Genomic DNA, 12,487 nt, shown 5'->3' with positions numbered 1-12,487 from the left:
TATTATAATATAATGTATAATGTAAATTTTAATATTGAATAAAATAGCATAATCGAACCTAAGAAAATTTCTAATTCGAGACTTTGTTGCTTGAAATTTGTTATAATTGTGTATAACTTAATTAAAAAATTATACAAATAATTTATCAAGCCCTATAGTTAAAAATGCAATAAAATAGTATAATCCCAATCTTACCAACTAGCATTATGAAACGGCCAACGTGCTACCATCAAACTATCTCTAAAACACACACATATTTATTTATATCTAAACATTAAAAACCAAACTACAAAGAGACGTGATCACAATTCATAATAACATTAGCATGGCATCAAAGTCATTTTTTTCAAAGCAAAAACCTTTCCCTTCTTTTGGTTTCCTTCTAATTTGTTTAATGTTTACATTTATAATCCACACAACAACTTATTATAATCTTCATCCCGATAACGACGAATCCCTAGCCACAACCACTCGTCATCTCACCGCCATAGAACCACCACTACCACGATGGTTTGAGAAACTCAATTTCTTAATCAATAACAAACGCTCAGATAAGCTAAAAATTGGGCTTGTCAACATTAATGAAGAAGTTGACCATGCCCGATTCACTAGCTTATCTGACTTAACCACAATAAATTTTGAAAAAGTAGACAAAGATATAAAATGGGAAGATTTTTTCCCCGAGTGGGTCGACGAGGACGAAAAGTACGGGCCAATGAAGTGCCCGAATATCCCGATGGCTAATTCGTACGACAAAGTGGATGTGGTGGTGGCTCGAGTCCCTGAGGGTGTTAGGGATGTGTTTAGGTTGCAAGTGAATTTAGTTGTGGCTAATGTGTTGGTGAAAAGTGGGCTAGAAAATGGTGAGGTTTATGTTGTGTTTATTGGGTGGTCAGGACCAATGTGGGAGATATTTAGGTGTGATGATATAATATGGGAAGAAAGTGAATACAAAATATATAAACCGGATTTAAAGAGACTTGAAGAAAAGGTGAATTTGCCTGTTGGTTCTTGCATGATTTCATCACCATCTTTATTAAAACCAGGTAATTAATTAATGTTGTCTTCAATTTTGAACCGGTCTACTTTGTTGTTATTGTCATTAGTCTTGCTTTTTGATTTTATTGCTTTACGTAAACAAATTTGTTTTGTTTTTAGTCAATTACTCAATTATATGAAATATTATTATTAGTAGTAGTAGCAAGGCATTCAATTTTATGATTTTGAGCCAAATATAGCATTAGATGATCGATAATATGTCAGTCAAATTCTTTTATAAATCTATCTAATATTCAAGTATGATAAATTTACGAAAAGGTTATAAATTTACTAATATAAATATTTTGATCCATTTGCAAATTTATTCATTTGATAATGTTAATTAATGAATATATAATGAGTACATGATACATGTTGGTTAAAAGTTTAATAACATTTCATATACATGCATAAAAATAGTTAAATAATTTTGTAATGTTATTATTAAATTAAGTGAATATGTGAATATGAGTGACTAGTAGTTAGATATATATAGTAGAAGACTGGATATAATTATTTAAAAGAGTGAGGATATAAAAATGTTGACTTTTCTTGGGAGTATATGTATTTGATTGTTATGGCCTTTTCTCTTTTGCACTTTAATTCTTATTGAAGAAATTGCATTTAATTGCAATACTTCAACAATCCCAAGTTCCTAAAGTGTGATAAACTTGAGCTACACTAAATACTGGCTTTGTAAATAAGATTTACAAAGGTTTATGTGTTTTTTGGGATGGGAAACTATACTTTCAAATTTATAATAATGAGGCCGTATGGTTTGTGCAAAAGTGGATGACCTATTTCTATTTCTATTTCTATAAAAGTATAAAACAAACCCATACATATATCAATCTGTATATTAGAATGTTTAGCTAAATTATACTAAGGGTGCGTTTGATAAAACTGAATGATTTAACGATTTAACGCTGAATAGTTCAGAATCTGAATAATTCAAAGCTTCTGGATAAAATTTGTTCTGAATAAAAATAAGCTGTTTGATAATCATTTAGAATGAACGATATAAACTGAGTAAACTTACATTATCAAAGTGTAACATGAATAAAATCTTCAATATACTTGTTAGTTAAGTGTTCAGGATAGGATTTGAGGAAAAAATTACAGAAAATTTAGGCTCTTAATGGTTAAGAGAGTATTTCATATATGAATGGTTCAACACTGAATTCTAAACCATTCAGTACCATATGTCATTCAGATGTCAGAAACAAGCGCACTGAATGCTGAATGGTTCAGCATTCAGCACTGTACCATTCCATTAAGAGGCAAACAAACGCACCCTAAGTACATAATTTTAAAGTATTAAAAAAAAATTTCAGTATAATTTTTCATAAATATTGAATAAGTTGTGTTATAATTGAAAACTTTGAGTGAAATTAGTGATGCTATATACTACGTATATATAAGGATCCCAAATATATGAGTCAAAATTTCAAACTTTTTCAAAACAAATTTCAATAAGCCAATATGAATTCAGCATTTAATTACATAATATATATTTAATATTTTTATTTACAGTTTATGATGAATGAAGGATAATTTTATTATACATTTGTGACATTCGTGTATTCACGTGTTTAATTTAACATTCAAATAAGCATATTCATGTATTCACATGTTTGATTTAACATTCAAAATAAGCATAGATAGTCTTATTTGAAATAAATGTGTGTCCACGAGTTTAACATTCACATAAACAAAAGTGTGTATCGATATGTATATACAAATTTAACTTTTTATATAGATGAAACGTAACTTAGTTCGATATTTGTGTGTATACACGGGTCTAAATATAATGTAATGTATCTTTTTCGGGTCGTTTTGTAATGGGTTGCCTCCCCTTAATAGGCTTCGTGATTAATATAATTTGCTTTTCGAAAAAAATACACGGGTCTAAATCTAGCATAAACTAAGAGCTAGAGATCATCATTCTTCATAAATTTTGTATATTTACAATCTGTCAATTTTCAGGTCGATCGACATTAAACAAACACAAATTACGAGAGGCGTACGTAACTGTCCTGCACTCATCAGAAACATATGTTTGTGGTGCAATAGTTTTAGCACAAAGCATTCTACAAACAAACTCCACAAAGGATCTAATTTTACTAGCCGATGATTCGATCTCTCCAAAATCGCTTCGAGGACTAAAATCCGCAGGATGGAAGATCAAGCGTATACAACGTATCAAAAGTCCCCATGCGAAAAAAGGTGCGTACAACGAGTATAACTATAGCAAGCTTCGAATATGGCAACTCATTGATTACGACAAAGTCATATTCATAGACGCCGATTTAATAGTTTTAAAGAACTTAGACGAGTTCTTTAACTACCCTCAACTGTCGGCAGTTGGAAATGACAAGTATTTATTCAACTCGGGTGTCATTTTAATCGAACCATCGCAATGCACGTTTAATAACCTAATGGAGAAGATATATACTTTTGGATCGTATAATGGAGGTGATCAAGGTTATCTTAACGAAGCGTTTACATGGTGGCATAGGTTACATTCGAATGTAAATCATCTAAAAGTTTTTCAAGGTACGAAAAACATAAAACGACAAGTTCCTGACAATTTATACACGATTCATTATTTGGGGTTGAAGCCATGGATGTGTTATAAGGATTATGATTGTAACTGGGATATGTTGGATCGTAGACGATTTGCTAGTGATTTGGCTCATAAAAAGTGGTGGAACGTTTATGAAGCGATGGATCGTAAGTTGAGGCCGTTTTGTGGGTTGACGAAACAAATGGATGCGCGAATACGGAAGTGGAGAAGAATAGCGAAGGATTCGGGTCTTAGTGATGGGCATTGGAAGATAAAGGTTAAAGATAAGAGACAGTTAGACCACACCTAACGTAACGCGGCGTTATGTGTGACCTCTAACGCCAAAAATGACGATGTTGAAACGAGTAACGCCAAGAAATTAACCAGGCGTATGTAATAACGTTGTAATGGCTTTTTCTCCGTGACTAACCAGGCGTATGCACTAACGTTGTAATCACCAGTATTTACCTTCACTTCGAGAGATTGCCACGTCACCGTCAGAAAATCACTTTTTTCTCGAAAAAGTGCACTCTCTGACTACACCTTAGGCCCAGAGAGTGTCACGGTTAAAAATGATCTTAGTGATGCATACAATGTTACAGTAACATATAACATGATACATGTCTAGATAAGGTTAGGGTAGATTAGGAATTTGAACTAGTACAGGGGGCAGTCATGTAATACCTAGAACTTGACTATAGATATATACTTCTGTAACATCCATATCCATATTTACAATATTTTGAATCAAATTACTTTCTCTAACAATCCTATATCTCTCTGCAACTCATTCTCTGTGTGATTTCATTCTTATTTTACTATGCTCAGTTTTATAGTTAAAGTTATATGCCATTAAAGCTATGTAGAATAATCATTACTCCGTAAATGTTTTGTTTAGTATACGTGTTCATAAATCATAATCCTAGAAACATCAAAACTTCAGAAAATAATTCATGGTTTATTCGCCTAAGTAGCAAGTACAGTTCATATACGAGAAAATAAGTAAAAAATGCATACCTTTAAAGTTAGACTATTGTTGTTGAGTCGTTCATCATCGAGTACCAGTATGTATTATAAAAGCCACAATGAATCAGCTCGGTCGGAATATTGATATTGGTTGCGATGCCACACTCTTTTCTTCGTTTCTAGCAAACGTACTGGTACTTCCTCCATTACATGACAAAAGGACCCTGTTACATGCTATCAAAACCCAAATAGACCCGACAAAAGAAAAAAATGCTGGTAAAATCTCAAACCTAATTCGAGTTAGTTTAGAGATCCTGAAAAGAAAAAGAAAAAAAAGAAAAAAAGAAAAAAAAAAAGGGCAAAATGGGACAACCATATGACTGACTTTTTTCTCGCATCCAAGATACAACTTACATATGAATATAGGTAAGTTTTGGTAGTTTGAGTCTTTTGTCATTCATTCGAGCTTGAATTATATAAGATACATATCAATTTTTGGTCTTAAATCCATCAATTAGTACTAGATTTGAAGATAATTATTATCTTTAGTTGAAAAATAAATGTCTGACGTAAAAGACACTTTTTACGCCATTTATCTCATTCATATATGATGATTTATTAATAGAGCAATATCTCATTTATATATCTCATTCACAAATAATTTTTTGCTACTTAATGTGGCAAATTGAGAATTACTTGTGACTAACATTGAACTTACCATGGCTTGTTGATTGTCATCCAACTAAACATACATATTAAACAGAGTAAGAATGTGTATTTTATTACTGGGGAAGAACATAATATATGGTATCTAGATAAGCACATGCCATAATAAACGGAGTACAGTTTGTATCTAAAAGTATACCCACACAAGACTGCAGCATAACAAAGTTATGCAATTCTACATATCTAATCCTCTGCATTTTCAGCATTAGCTCCCTTGAGATGCAGATGCTTTTCCCTTCTTTGGAAATCGGTCAGACCTTTACCACTTCCCGTCACACCAACCTTACCAAACGGGTCATCAGGAGACTTGAATATGCTTTCCTTCTTACGACCCGAGAAGAATCCAATCTTATAGTAAACACACATAATAATAATAATAATCAGAATAAAGTAAATGAATATTATAATTAGTGGTAGTGGTAATTAATAATGGGTCTGTTCATGTTATATCCCATCTCTTCTAACCAGACAAACAGATCATTCAAAAGGATTAAGCTAATTAACAGAAAGGATCCAAAAAGGGACACATAGTTAAACTTTAAACAGGTTGAAAATTGCTTGAAGTCTATAGAGTACAAAATGTCCAAAATACTTCTATTCAAAATATTACGTCATTATTGAAATTAGTATATTTTGTAATCATTTGTGATGCTAAGCATTGGTCTCAAAACATTACATGTTAGCCCAGCCCAGCCCAGCCAAGCCCCATTTGTTTTGACTGGTTACCAAACAGTGGCCCAATATCCCAAGCACATGAACCACAATCAAGTTTCAATGAAACTACAATTAAGTTTCATACCTTCTTGGCACGACCTTTCGTGGTCTGAAATTGTTGCCACGCATTTTGTCTCTTATTCTGCGTTACTTCAATTTGTTCCTTTCGCATCTTAGACTTGAAAGCATGTATTTTCTTACGCTTTGCGGCTTTCTGTAAACAATACATTAAAAACTATTAAAACAAGATCATAGAGAGGTGGCAGCTTCGACCCACTTAATTTAATTACCGGTCAATTTAGTTTATATTTGTTTTATAACGGGCGAATCAAGTAGAACTAACATATTAGTTATACAACCAAACACAGCAAAATTGTGGATTTTAAACATAAACCTCCTTAGGCCGTTTTATATCAAAAATGAGATATTCAACGAAATAAACGCAAATTTGTAGTCAAACTTTGACAAACTAATTATTATTATCATTTTTTTTTTTTTTTTTGAAAAAAAGTACATACTTGGACAAAACCAGACCAGCCCATTACCACCTCCAAAGTGTACTGTTGGGCTTATGCTTACCACATCCTCAGAGTCTTCTGGTTCGATACGAAGTTTTGCCGGTAAGCTTTTTGACTGAAAGTCCACATCAGCTGAAGCAGCTTGAGCAATCTTACGTTTAAGAGCTAGCTTAGTTGCTTCTGCTTTCTTCTCAGCTTCTACCAAGGGATCAACAATTTCATCTTCTAAAACCCTAACATTATCAGGATCCACCTGTACATATTGCCCAAAACACATAACAAAAAATCACATTCATATTCACAAAAAACCAAATCAAGTAAAAATACATATGAATAACGTTTAGACAATAAAAAAAATTAAGTTTTATTCAGGGAGTTACCTCTTCCTTATTACCCCACCCATTGTAGGCAACCATATATCCATTGGGGGTAAGTGCCTCGATTGTGGCATCATACCTGCATAACAATAATAACCATAATAATAATAATCAATTCAATAATTAAGATTAAAGAAAATACTGTGATAAAAAATAAAAGTATACCACTCGCCATCGTCACTATAAACAGCTTGAACTTTAGTACCCACAGGATGCTTGTGACCATCATGCATTCCGCCAGATGCCTGATTGGAAATAGAATCTAAAAATAAGATGGTTCCAACACCAAATATACAAGACAAAATAAGAAAAAAGAAAAACAGACATAGATCAAGATACATAACTTTTGTAAAACTAATTTCTAAATTAATTAATTATATTTAGTTATTAAATTGTTATATAGTTATTAGTTACCACACAAACGAAAAAAATGGCAATTAAAAAATAGAAACAAAAAATCTCTTTACCACAGCAGCTACAAAAGACTCTTGCACATTCACATACACCATCACTTTAGGCCTCATTTTCTTGTAAGACAACTGTTATGCTATTTGTCATATCCAAGATAATATACTTTTGGGAATACAGTTTATGACATGAAATAAATACCCTTTACATACTTCTTAGGACAACTTTTAGCAACACATGTTTAAATTTTGTAGTATGAACTTTAACTTGGTGTAGTGATTTCACCTACACGAAGAATTTATAAAATCCTTGGATCATGTATTGATAAAGCATGAAACGGAACAAAGTAAGAATTTAGTCAATCAAATACTAAAAAAATTGAAATCTTTCTGTTTCTTAATGTGCTCATTAGCATTATTTTATAGGCCCAAGATAAAATAAATTCATCAATTAGCATTTTTTAAACTTGCAGACATATAACTAACATTTTCTAGCCCTAGAAATGCCAACAGTTGCCAAGACAGGTCTTCTAATCGGTTAATTCTTTAGTGAAAGCATAACACAACCAGTGAAGAATCAAGGTTGCAAGTTCATAAGTAACATTTACAAAACTTACCACCACTCCTGAACGATGAAAACTAGAAGATATATCAGTGGTACTTGCACCAATTCCAACTCCCGAATTCCCAGCTTCATCCCGCGCGGTTTCCAGGAGTTCTTCCGTCAAAGCAATCACCTGCAAACACAAGTTCATATTTTTAAATGCCAGGGACTTGTTATCACATTTCTAAGATTAAAATAGTGTTGTTTCAAACTCATAATCATAGAGTGAACATCTGAATTCAGGAGAGACAGGAAGATTGGCCATCACGATACATAGCAGACCTGCACACAAATCAAGATACAAGTGATGGACATCTTTGATGGAGTTTCAGAAATTTTGCAACTTTTTCAGGCTCCACCAGGTGTGGAGGTTGATATTTAGTAAAATAAATCTAACTCTCACCTTCTAACGTGTCGATAATCGATGCTCTTGTCAGTTATTTTAGTTATGTACTGGTTTGATCAATACACATATTTTACACACAAGCACATATCCATGTGCATCTGTGTTCATAGAGAAAATGGACAGGTCAGACTATGTTTAAGTAGAACACATGGTTACAAGTCTTATACTACACTAACAGGCATCTGAAATGAGTCAACATAATGCAACTACATTACCAAATATAAGTGGCAAATCCTAGAAATACTAAGCGCATTAATACTAGAGTGTCGGATATAAGATCAGAGAGAACTAGACAGTGCATTTGTAAAAACAAGAATTCAGATGTCAATCGAAGCAACAATTTAGTTAGATAAATATCCCCGCACTGACTATAAGTCAAATGGGAGAACGGATAAAATGTAACAAAATGAGTTGGATCACCTCCACGAGTTCTTTTTCCACATCAGCATACTCTTCGTTCCCAGGGTCATTCTTCAAAAGCTTCCTGACCTAATTATACACAAAATGTTTTAACAAATCAGTACACTGTATAGGCTCACACATAATATAGAATAGAGACAACACTAGTTTTTGTGAAAACAGCTACAAAGAAAGAAAAAAAATTGATGCCTTGCTGGTATTAAGTCATGAGTGACCACTACTAGCTTTAAGGGGTGTTTGGGTTAGCCTAATTGAGAAGATTGTTGTGTTAAAAAAACCATCTTAACAAAAACAAGATTTAATTAAAGGTTTTGCTTTTTCTTAGACTAATATATGAGTACTAGGATTTTAAAAGCAGAATAGTATACTTTTCAAATTATCTTCCTGATATAAACCTAACGACAACTAAAGATCTTTAATTAATAAAGCCTGCAACTTTAACCATCAAACAAGCAAATAGCATAAAAGCCAGTCCCCTATGTAATGAATTTCCCTCTTCTAGTCACTTGCAAGAGATGATTTTTTAAATAAATTTTTTTGCAGTTGTTTTATAAAAAAGTAACTACTAACTGAAATTTGATGATATTTAGACATACATATCAAATTAGATTAAATTGAATCAAATACCTCTTGAAGCTGTTGTTTGTAAGTAGAGAGATTCGAAGACAGCTCCTCTATGCTTACGTCATCTCCACCTCCCTCCATGCTAATTTAATTTCTTATGTAAATTCTTTTAGTGAAATTGAAAACAAAGTATAAATTCAATTGAAAGTCAAACAGAGTAATTAGACTTTTGTATAATAAAACCCTAACAATTTCGATAAATCTAAGAGAGCAAAAGAAGATGTCGAAAGGAACCCTAATTTGGGATTTTAGTTTGTAGCGTTTAATAGAGCCCGATTTGTTAGATAGAATGTAATATACATATATGGTCCCTAAAAAAGGTATCGGTTGTAGCGTTTGTCCCTAAACCTTTTATCTTAGTCATAAAAATTATTACGGGTATATACTTAGCAGAAAACTCTTAAATAGATATAGAATAAGAACGTTTTATCCCCAAATAATTTTTTTTTTTTTCGGGGACTAAACCACCCGTTGCGATCATCTCCCGTTTCGACTATACCGATGCAGCGATAATAACCCCCGCCTCCATCGCTGTCCGGGAGGAAACCTTGAAACCGATCCAAGGGCACGGCCAAGTAAAACCCCTCTCTCCTTTACCCCCAAACGATATGGAAAAGGTGTCATGGGTGGATATTTCATGGCAGGAATGAAATTGTGTTTTAAATATGTAGCCAACGGGGGTCGAACTCATAACATCCGCTAAAGGAGGCAGTCCACCAACCATTTTCTATAATGGTTATTTTATTAAACATTATTCTATAGTAAGGTGACAACAAATAATCAGAAATCAAAAATATACATGAAATCATGAATTCTATAGATAAGATTTTTGTTTCTTAAGATATTTTTGTCTGAATATCATATATGTTAACTACGTCTGTAGAAAAAATGTAGCCAGAAGATCTGTAAACTGTATGCTGAACGTGTTTTATGTCAACTAAATACAATTTAAAAGCTCGAATTATTGTATATTTCAATTTTACCAAAATAAAATAAAAATTGTTAAATTTAAAAACAATAAGAAGAGTTTTTAACAAAGTCATATTTGTGCATAGTATAATTATGGACTTAAAACTTAGATGTCGTTTAGAGAATCTACAAATCAAAACGATTTCTTAAATGCACACTAAAGATACTAAAAATAGCACGAAGACGCAAAAATTATTATAAAACTAGTTAAAGATCCGCGATTTCGCGGGTTTTATGAAATGATAGAATTTGATAGAGTATTTGTTAGGTTGATTAAAAAGCAAACAATATTAAATAAATCACAAAGGGTTTTGATATATTGAATAACATAAATAGACTTCATAATACGTTGAACATATCTAACCATCAAAAGGTTGTAATAAGAAATTCTTATGAGTAAAAGTACATAAGAAGTTGAATTTAAACGAATTTTTTTTTTCATGGATGGAAATACTAAATAGATACATATATAACTATTTCATTAGCATGAGCGTCACAAGAATTGACCCATTATATAGACCCACGAATTCGCGGAGATTTTTGAGGGATGAATCACCATTGACTTGTATGAATCACTATATCTTGTGTAGTATTTGTTAGGCTTATAATAAATTGATTCAGTTGCAATATTAGTGTTACCTGACTTATACTCAATGTAGGTTTTTTGAACCTAAAAACAATACATATAAAATTAAATTGAAAGTCTAACATTGTAAAAAAGGCTAACATCCATTTCGCCAGGAAAAGATGCGCGAATTCGCGGGATTGGTTAAAAAAAATTGTTGTCATAAAGTAAAACATAAAGTTTCATGTACTCGTATCTTTTCTTTGATTTTGGAGTATATGATATGCAACAGACATGAAAAGACTATGATACACTTCAACCATATCTTTTTTTGTTGTCATGTGGCGGCTTGCATAACAGGTACCTGCATACGGTAAGTGGCAACAAATACTTTTACCAACAACAAATACTTTTATCAACATACTGTACTACTACGAAATTTACACAATAATAAAAATGGGTTGTGCGTTGCACCGGTATTTTGTTAACAATTGCCAATAGGTTAACAACACAAAATACTTGACATTAAAGTTGTAGTAAGGGTTAACACAACCAATACTTTTATAAAATTACTTGTAGATGGTAAATATATGTATTACAACATCTTCTGCCTTTTGTTTATGATGTGGATACATTCATAGTCAGCTACTGTTGTTAATATATATGTTTCTTCATGTTGTAGAGAAATTGCATGTATATGGCTAAAATCACAAAAGACCAAAAAATAATATAATAATTGACACTATATAACATAATTAATACCTATAAGTGGAGGACTCTTCTTTCAATAGGAATTGAAATGAAAACGTGCCCTGATATTCACTCTGGTGTATAAACTTTTTCTTCGTACTGTGGTTTAAAACAAAACTATGTGTAACTTAATGACTTAAAAGATCATCAACAATGTTTTTTTCCAACCTTTTTTATGACTTTTCTGGTAGTATGATAAAAGGCATTATAACAATGGAGATAACTGATGCGCGAGCGGAGGTGTACGAAATATTATTATTTTTACTACGAAATATGATACAAATTACACAAGTTTTATTATTTATTTAGATTGGGATATACCTAAACCTTGCTACAACACTTATAGGCAGTGTACCTAATCGTAGAGTAGTGTAGTTTTTAGTAAGTCCGGTTCGTTCCACGGGGAGCTAGTGATTACTTACTATATTTTTAACAACTATATTTATATAAAATATATATAATTATATATAGTAATAATAATATATATAAAAGGGGGGTTTTACCGTTTAATGACTGGTTTGTCGATTTTAAATAAAGCGTAAAGATAAATGACGATAATTAAAATGCGTAAAATAAATAACAATATTTAAAATGACAATAAATAAATGACAGTAAATAAAAGTACGATGAGATATAAAATAACACAATTATGCTTATTTAAACTTCCGTAACCATGATGTTTGACGTTTTGATTTTAATTTATTACCATGGGTTAATTGTCCTTTGTCCTGGTTTATTTGATACGTCTATCTGGTTTTTGTCCATAATAGTCCATCGGTCATAAATATAAAATGCGAGTGTCCTCGGCAAATTACCCTTATACCCGAAGTCAAATAT

General features: G+C 32.0%; 2 protein-coding genes across 3 annotated transcripts; one reads left to right on the top strand and one right to left on the bottom strand.

Annotated features, from left to right (window-relative positions):
• Nucleotides 1–304: 304 nt before the first annotated feature.
• Nucleotides 305–4,267, top strand: LOC139885625 (putative UDP-glucuronate:xylan alpha-glucuronosyltransferase 4). The gene is made up of 2 exons (XM_071869373.1): nt 305–1,046; nt 3,025–4,267. Exons 1-2 carry the CDS (start codon nt 326–328, stop codon nt 3,912–3,914), a joined length of 1,611 nt encoding a protein of 536 aa, XP_071725474.1. The 5' UTR covers nt 305–325; the 3' UTR covers nt 3,915–4,267.
• A 1,034-nt stretch (nt 4,268–5,301) lies between these two features.
• On the bottom strand, nt 5,302–9,615 carry LOC139886001 (uncharacterized). 2 transcript variants are annotated; one of them, XM_071869772.1, is made up of 8 exons: nt 9,370–9,615; nt 8,743–8,811; nt 7,930–8,049; nt 7,071–7,150; nt 6,909–6,984; nt 6,590–6,781; nt 6,096–6,224; nt 5,302–5,644 (listed from the first exon to the last, which is right to left on the bottom strand). In XM_071869772.1, exons 1-8 carry the CDS (start codon nt 9,445–9,447, stop codon nt 5,480–5,482), a joined length of 909 nt encoding a protein of 302 aa, XP_071725873.1. In that variant the 5' UTR covers nt 9,448–9,615; the 3' UTR covers nt 5,302–5,479. The 2 variants fall into 2 exon arrangements, with proteins under 2 accessions (XP_071725873.1, XP_071725940.1); XM_071869839.1 differs by lacking the exons at nt 8,743–8,811; nt 9,370–9,615 and adding an exon at nt 8,320–8,699 and having other exon boundaries at nt 7,930–8,198.
• Between the last annotated feature and the right edge of the window lie 2,872 nt (nt 9,616–12,487).

This window comes from Rutidosis leptorrhynchoides, chromosome 1, assembly GCF_046630445.1.
Source record: "Rutidosis leptorrhynchoides isolate AG116_Rl617_1_P2 chromosome 1, CSIRO_AGI_Rlap_v1, whole genome shotgun sequence".
Taxonomy (NCBI): domain Eukaryota; kingdom Viridiplantae; phylum Streptophyta; class Magnoliopsida; order Asterales; family Asteraceae; genus Rutidosis; species Rutidosis leptorrhynchoides.
This window is presented reverse-complemented; position numbering and strand designations above follow the sequence as displayed.

Coding starts and splice junctions, on each gene's coding strand:
- LOC139885625 (XM_071869373.1), top strand. CDS start 326: ATGGCATCAAAGTCATTTTTTTCAAAGCAAAAACCTTTCCCTTCTTTT. Junction 1,047..3,024: donor ACCATCTTTATTAAAACCAG/GTAATTAATTAA, acceptor GTCAATTTTCAG/GTCGATCGACATTAAACAAA.
- LOC139886001 (XM_071869772.1), bottom strand. CDS start 9,447: ATGGAGGGAGGTGGAGATGACGTAAGCATAGAGGAGCTGTCTTCGAAT. Junction 8,050..8,742: donor TGGAAAAAGAACTCGTGGAG/GTGATCCAACTC, acceptor TTGTGTTTGCAG/GTGATTGCTTTGACGGAAGA. Junction 5,645..6,095: donor CGAAAGGTCGTGCCAAGAAG/GTATGAAACTTA, acceptor GTTTACTATAAG/ATTGGATTCTTCTCGGGTCG.